Raw genomic sequence first — 8460 nt, forward strand, 5'->3', positions numbered from 1 at the left:
CATAGGGCAAATCACTGCCCTCAAAACTGAGCATACAACAATTTGTCAAATTCAGCTTAAATATTCCTACCAATACCAGCTACATCAGAAGGCTTCTGCTCCTGGCTAGCTGTGATTCTCTGTATCCACCTTTCTGTTTAGTTTTAACTTATCTAATAGGTAATTTTTTTAAAGAGGTAAAGGATGTACTAAGAGAGGAGAGAAAATGTAATCATACAAAGTGCTCAATTAAAACCTTCAGAGAAGGCAGGAAAAAAGGGAAAGATTTAAAAAAAAAAAAAAGGTCCAGAGCAAAGACTAGAAAAACTATGTATAAAGTAGATACTAATTCAACTATTTCAATAATCAATGATTAAACCAATTTAGATTTAGTAATCTAAATAAACCAATTAAGAGACTGACAGTGGATAAAAAACAAGGCTTAACTATATGTCAGCTACAAGAAATCCACTTTAAACATAAAGACACAATTAGATTAAAAGTAAAGGGATGGAGAAATACATTCAGTGCTAACAATTCAAAACACAGGTGTAGCTATATTTCACACAAAACAGACTTCAGGACAAGAAGAACCATCAGACATAAAGATGGATATTACATAAAATGAACTGGGAATAGAGGAGAGAACTGCTTCAATCAGATAAAGGACAATTTTGAAAAGCCTACAGCTGATATCACAATTAAGATGCTTTTTCCCTAAGATTAGGAACAAAAGCAAAGTGTCCACTCTTGCCACTTCCTTTCAACATTGTACTAGAAGTTCTAGTCAGTGGAAGAAATGGAAATAAAAGGCATCTAGGTTGAAAAGGAAGAAGTAAAATTATCCATGTCTGCACATGATATCATTTTGTTGTTGTTGAGTCGCTCAGTAGTGTTTGACTCTTTTGTGACTCCATGCACTGCAGCGTGCCAGACTTCCCTGTCCTTCACCATCTCCCGGAGCTGGCTCAAACTCATATCTGTTGAGTCATTGATGCCATCCAGTCATCTTATCCTCTGTCATCCCCTTCTCCTCCTGACTTCAATCTTCTCCAGCATCAGGGTCTTTTCCAGTGAGTCGGCTGTTCTCATCAGGTGGCGAAAGTATTGGAGCTTCAGCATCAGTCCTTCCGGTGAAAATTCAGGACTGATTTCCTTTAGGATTGACTGTTTTGATTGACTGTCCCTTGCTGTCCACGGGACTCTCAAGAGTCTTCTCCAGCAGCACAGTTCAAAAAAATCAATTCTTTGGCTCTTAGCCTTCTTTATGGTCCAACTCTGACATCCATACATGACTACTGGAAAAACTATAGCTTTGACTATACTATATGGGTATATATGATATCATCATACACACACACACACAATCCTAAGGACCCATTGAAAACTATTTGAACTAATAAATAAGTTCAGCAAGGTTCCCTACCAGAATTCAGCAAGCTTCTTTGTAGCAAAATTGACAGACTGATTCTACAGTTTGTGTAATCCTACAAGGGACCTAGAATAGCCAAAAAAATCTTAAAGAAGAACAAAGTTGGAAGATAACACTTTTCAATTTGAAAACTTAGTACAAAGCAACAGTAATCAAAACAGTGTGGTGCTGGCATGAAGACAGACATATAGATCAGTGAGATAGAACTGAAAGTCCAGAAATAACCTATGTATCTATGGTCAACTGACTTTTTCTTTTCTTTAAACAAGGGTGCCAGGATGATTCAATAGAGGGAAAATAGTCTTTTCAACAAATTGTGCTAGACCAAATGGATAGCCAAATTCAAAAGATTGAACTTGCACCTTTATTTCACACTATATGCAAAAATTAATTCAAACAGGATTATAGACCTAAATGTCAGAGTTAAAACTGTAAACCTCTTAAAGCAAGAATAAATCTTCATGATCTTGGATTTGGCAATGAATTCTTAAACAGGACATCAAAAGCACAAGCCACAGAACAAGACACATAAATTAGACTTAATCAAAATAAAGAACTTTTGTGTTTCAAAGAGCACTGTCAAAAAAGTATTAATAAAAAGACAACTCAGAGAATGGGAAAAAGCATTTGCATATTACTGATGTGATAAGGAAGTTGTATCAAGAGTATATGAAGAATAAAACTCAGTAGTTTTAAAAAAAAGAAACAACAGGCAAAGGATTTGAATACAGTTTCCTCCAAAGAATATAAACAAGTAGCTAAAAAGCACCTGAAAAAGTGCTTGCCATCATTAGTCATGAGGGGAATGCAAATCAGAACTACAGTGAGATACTGCTTCACGCTCATTAGGTTGGCTCTAATGAATAAGATAATAACAAGAATTGGCAAGAACATGGAGAAATCTGTGTCCTCATTTACTGCTTTTGGGAATGTAAAATGGTGTTGCCACGTGGGAAGTGAAGTCGCTCAGTCGTGTCCGACTCTTTGTGACCCCATGGATGGTAGCTTACCAGGCTCCTCAGTCCATGGGATTTTCCAGGCAAGAATACTGGAGTGGGCTGCCATTTTCTTCTCCAGAGGATCTTCCCAACCCAGGGATTGAACCCCGGTCTCCCGCGTTGCAGGCAGACGCTTCACTGTCCGAGCCACCAGGGAAGTCTAATTCCTCAAATAGTTGAACATAGAGTTACCTTGTGATCTAGCAGTGCACTCCTAAGTTTTAATACATTCCCAAGAGTAATGAAAACATATGTCCACATGGAAACTTGTACTTTCATATTTGTAGCAGTATTATAATAGCCAGAGGTAGACTACCATCATCTGATGGATGGATTTTTTTAATGTGATCTATCCATACAAGAGAATATTATTTGGATATAATATTAAATATATATTCGATATAAGGAGTGAAGTACTAATTCATGCTGCAGGAAGTATTGCTACAGCGTGTATTGCTATAGAATGTATTGTAAACATTATTATAAGTGAAAGAAGCCAGTTAACACAAGACCACATATTATATGATTCTATTTATATGAAATATCCAGAGTAGTTAAATCTACAGAGATGGAAAGTAGATTAGCAGTTGCTGAGGGGGTATCGGAGGACAGGAGGTAATAGCTTTAAAGGGAGCAGTGTTTCTTTTCAGGATAAAGAAAACGTTCTAAAATTGCAGTGACAGGTGCACAGTTCTGTAATTATACTAAAAACCACTGAATTGTACGTGTTAAATGGGTGAATTATATTGTATATAAATTATATGATAATAAAGCTGTTGTTTTAAAAAAACTGAAAGATAACCCAGTGTTTAAAAACAATGCCTAGTTCAGTTAAAGAAAGAAACAAAGAGGATAGATTTTTTTAGAAACCGTGTACACTAATGCTCACTACAGTGTTACCTGTAATAGCCAAAATGGAGGCAACCCAGATGTCCATCAACTAATCATCTACTGAACTGATAAACAGATGAAGTAAGTCCATACAATGGAATGGTATTTGACCATGAGAAGGAATGAAGTACTAACATGTTCCATAACATGAGGGAACCTTAAAACATTTTGCTAAGGAAAGGAAGGCAGTTACATAAAACCAAATCTGTATAAGTCCATCTATATGAAATTCCTAGAATAGACAATCCATAGAGACAAAAAGTACATCAGTGGTTCCAGGGACTGAGGGAGGAAGAACGTGGGGAATGACTGCTAATAGGTGTAAAGTTTTGGAGGAAGGTGATAAAAATGTTCTGAAATTAGATAGTGGTGATAGCTTCACAATTCTTATGAATATACTAAAAGCCAATGAATTGTACACTTTAAAAGGTTAGTTTTTATATGTGAATTATACCTAAATCAAATTTTTAAGAAACAGTGCTTAATTTTAATACTTTATGAGGGGTATTTCTTCATGTTCTGATACTTTTTCCACAAAAGAACTTGTGGATTTTGGGTTTTTTTTTCAAGGAAGCATCTTTAAGCAGAATCATTTATACTGGCTCTAGAATTGCATCTGCTATGAGAACTTACTTGTTCAGTAAAAACAAGTATGCTATATCTTCCTTATCCACTATCCTTATGCTATGGAAAACATTATCTGCTGCTTAATTAATTTAGGTTCTTGTGCATTGCCATAGTGGATTACAGTTTCTGAAGATTTTCTTATTCTTTAGAGAAAGTAATTTTTCTCCCCAGCTACTTATATTTAATATGCCAAAAACATTATTAAAAATGTATTAACACTTGGAACATGGTGAATTTTCGGTTCTTTCTTGATTTTTTTTTTTTACCATTTTATGTACAAATGCACAGCTGTAAAGGATTTGGTTAAATACTGAAAGAATGTAAATGATCTCTTTGTAACTTTGCTATCTTTAAAAAGGAAATTAGCATCAACAATAGTTGATTTTATATATATATGTAGACCGTCAACTGATGGATTTGTGTATATATGCAGTCCATGGTGTCGCAGTCAGACACAACTTAGCAACTGAACAACAAATATATAAATCTAATTTTAAGAACAAATGAACTGTTGGTAGTTTCTAATTTACTACATATGTATTTGTGAATGGAAGGAATATTTTCTAATTTACTGCATATGTATTTGTGAATGGAAGGAATATGAATTTAAAAAATCAATCTGTAAGCGGAATTATTAAAGGTTATCTGTTGTCAGTGTGTGACAGTTTGCAGTGTTAGGATGGTAGAATGTTTTGAATACAAACTCTTTTCTGATAGAAAGGCATATCTCCACATGTATTTTTTCAGTTACAGTATTTTTTCGGTCACATGTGAAAAATAGACTCAAGTGTTTTGTATTTTCTTAAAATGGAAGATAGGGAGACTTTAGAACAAAAGCTCATAACTATTTCACTTTGAAAAATAAAAAAGCATGTACATACTTTAAGAAAACAACATGTTTTTCTAAATCTAGAGTGCTCATGAAAATGAGGATCCAGATGGTGAATTCAGGCACAATGTGTAATGCTGTGATTTTCCCTCCTAGTTAAAAGGCTGGCCACCGAGAACCTGCAATGCATGGTCAGAGCCTGCCAAGTGGGGTCAGGAGGAGAACCTGCCGCCCAGCTGACTTCTGTGTTTAGGTAACTGGAAAATATGCCAACTGGCAAGGAGACTATTGCCAGCCATTTGACAGTCAACATGTTTTCTAAATAACTAATTATCCAAAACATAATGTGTTACTACTTGTTTGTAGTTTCAATTATTATACTTTTGGCAGTAGTTCTGCTATGTTGTTGTTTTATTAAAAAATAAAATTACTAGGGAGAAAGATGACTTTAAATTACCTGAGAATTTAGTAAGGAAGATGCTTGCATGTGTTTCAGAGGAAAAAGTGGAAAACGTGAATCATAGTGACAGGTGTACAGGCTTTGGAGCTGGTAAACGTGCTACTCAGCAGCCAGTGTGGAAGTGCCTGTCACTGGTCTTCCTGTTCACTTTAGATGCTGTGAACCCACAGAGCTCCACTGGATGTAAATTGTGAAGCACAGACTTTATATACAGATTCGTTGTTCCTTCTTAAGAATAACTGCAACTTGTAGAACGTTTTCTGGTTTGTTTCTGTTTTCCTGCCTTGCACGGTATAGAATCTTAGGCTTTCTGTTAAAGCAGTACTTTTAAAGTGTATCTTTCTCATAGTTTCTACCCGTTGACCTTCATTTCATGTATCTCTACCATAGCACCACTATGTTAAATAGTTTGGGTCCATTTCCTTCATTCTGTGTGGGATTTTTGATTCCTCAGCTTTCTTTCTTATCATGTAGTTGGGACTTGTCAGTTGTTTACAATTTATTTACAGAATATAAAAATTGTGATCATTTGAAATAAATACTGGGTTTAAGAAAACTGTAAAACCCTAAGAGACGAGGAAGGATTTTATATGAACAAAAATTACATGTTTGTTAAGTACAGTTTACTAAGCTAGGTGACTTTTGGCGAAGATGGGGAGAGTGGAAATTTTATGATTAAAATATATAATTCTTCTTTATATATAATGTATAATTATATAAATATAATTCTTTATATATTCTTCATATTTTATTCTTCTGTGGGTCTAAAGTCTCTTGTTCAATTAAGGAATATAAAAATTATTTAGAAGTAACTTGCTTTCATCATAGAAATGCTGTTTGATTTATCTAGAGATAGGAATAATTAACTAAAAGTTATACAAAATAACCAGAAAGCTGGACTCCTTTTCTGTTTTAGTCTCTTTTACACCCTTACCACCCAAATTGACCACATGCAAAGTGTAGCAGGAAAGTCTCTGGCGTTAGATTTTTCCCTGTTTTTCCTCTTGGGATTCCAACTCTTCCCTCTCCCTCTTAATGCCATCACTCTGGTCATGGCTCACGCTGAAGCCATTTCTTTTCTTTATTTTCAAGTTTCAGTCTGTATGGCGTCTATCATAGATCCTTATGATAATCTTACATAAAGTGATTATTCTTGCATTCAGTTTACAGCTTATTGCTGTAATTGGCTAGATACTAGCCCAAGTAATTGCCCCAAGAGTAATTCTAAGTAACCTGTTTTACTTTCAGGCAGTTTATTGAAGATTATGGTATGAGATATGACTATCAGATTTACAGCATTTTAGAAGCAGTAGCAGCATTGGACCAGCAGGTTGTTATCCACTTGGTTCCTACCCTTACTCAGTCTCTGAAGAATTCAGAACGGAAGTGGGGCCTTGGCAGAAATAGTGCACAGAGGTATGTTTGATTATTTGATTATATCCTTTTGGACAATGATTATGAAATCTTGATTCATTTTCCTAGTAATGGCCTATTTTCCCATTTGTAAAGATTTGTAGTCTGTTCCAATGAATAGGGTTAGTGACTCAAGTAGATAATATGCTTTTGGTCAAAAATAGATACAAGCTCTTTTTTTTTCCTATAGGCTTATGACTGAACATAGTGCTGGACTATTTAGAGTAATGAAACATGGTGGGATAAGTCTGTATATCCCAGAGAGGTTGTTTTAAAAGAGAAAAGACCCTGATGCTGGAAAGACTGAGGGCAGGAGAAGGGGGTGACAGAGGATGAGATGGTTGGATGGCATCACCGACTTTAATAGACATGAGTTTGAGCTAACTCTGGGAGATAGTGAAGGACAGGAAGCCTGGAGGGCTGCAGTCCATGAGTTCGCAGAGTCTGACACGATTTAGCAACTGCACAGCAGCAATAAACATGTATCTCTCTCTTCTTTTCTTTTGTCTTTACAGGGAAGCCTATAGCAAACTTTTATCTCAGCTAGGACAAGTGGGACAAGATGAGATACAGAGACTGGAAAATGATCATGTTGAATCTATTTTATGATTTCATCCTCAACATTAATTATAACTACCTAAAGCCACTTTGTACCACTTGACTCCTACTTTTATTAATTGTATAATAATCTGTTAAAAATACTTTATAGGATCTTTTCCGTACATACCTGTTTAAGTATAAAGTATATAAATAAGAAAATAAAAGTTAATTAAATATGTTACAGAATCTTTGGAACTTGGTAAAACTGCATTCTGTTTTAAAGCAGTTTTAGTTAAACTAAAGAAACTTAAAGTTTTCCTATCTGGGAGTGCTGTCTGTGTATGTCTGTGCAGGTTTGTACTGATTGATCCATGGGCATTTTATTGTAGTGTGACTTTCTGCCTTGCAAGTAATTTATTTCTCTTTTCTGTTTCTTTACAAGTTATGTTTAATCATGACACTATTTCACATTACCTGGCTGCCCTATGCTGGCTTTGTTACTTGGTTGCTTTCTTGTTTGCTTGTTTTTATTGTTTGGTTTCTTTTGAGGAATGGTCAGGAGATAGGACTGTGTCTTTGTTATCCTTTTTTATACTATGTTTGAGGCAAGTTAATAAAATTCTTTCAGAGCACACTGAACTCTGAGCAGTGAAACTGAATCTGGCTAAGGGATTATACAGATACATATATAAATTTTTTTTGACTTGGGCTAAGGCAATGGCACCCCACTCCAGTACTCTTGCCTGGAAAATCTCGTGGACGGAGGAGCCTGGTAGGCTGCAGTCCATGGGGTCGTGAAGAGTCGGACACGACTGAGCAACTTCACTTTCACGCATTGGAGAAGGCAATGGCAACCCACTCCAGTGTTCTTGCCTGGAGAATCCCAGGGATGGGGGAACCTGGTGGGCTGCCGTCTATGGGGTCGCACAGAGTCAGACACGACTGAAGTGACTTAGCAGCAGCAACAGTGTTTATACTTGGGGTTCAACAGTTGCCAGATGTTTTTCTATTTATCCTTTCTTTTGGAGTTGTCATATCAAGAGGAGGATAAATAAGAGCCTTTAAAAAGAGAATAAATAATATTCTGGAACTTTTTTAAGGTTACAAATTAACAGGAGAGTTCTGAAAAGTCAGCTGAATTATCCACTTGCTCTTCAACTACAGCCTCTTATAAACTAGCATCTTACATATTTGCAGGGAATCAGCTTAGTTTCCTGTAGCAGTTCATTTCTCAACTCTTTAATTATCTGAAATTTCAGATTTATTTTACTGGGTTGGGCGTTGTCCTTGA

General features: G+C 35.8%; 1 protein-coding gene across 5 annotated transcripts in view; it reads left to right on the forward strand.

Annotated features, from left to right (window-relative positions):
• MMS22L (MMS22 like, DNA repair protein) overlaps positions 1-7808 on the forward strand; it is a 126076-nt gene extending 118268 nt beyond the window's left edge. For all 5 annotated transcript variants that reach the window (XM_055535425.1, XM_055535426.1, XM_055535430.1 and 2 more), the window contains 3 exons: positions 4913-5009; positions 6465-6632; positions 7145-7808. In XM_055535425.1, coding sequence (XP_055391400.1) covers positions 4913-5009; positions 6465-6632; positions 7145-7238 — 359 coding nt within the window. In that variant the 3' untranslated portion in view covers positions 7239-7808. The remainder of the gene's footprint in view (positions 1-4912; positions 5010-6464; positions 6633-7144) is intronic.
• The last annotated feature ends 652 nt before the right edge of the window (positions 7809-8460 follow it).

This window comes from Bubalus kerabau, chromosome 9 (genome assembly GCF_029407905.1).
Source record: "Bubalus kerabau isolate K-KA32 ecotype Philippines breed swamp buffalo chromosome 9, PCC_UOA_SB_1v2, whole genome shotgun sequence".
Taxonomy (NCBI): Eukaryota; Metazoa; Chordata; class Mammalia; order Artiodactyla; family Bovidae; genus Bubalus; species Bubalus kerabau.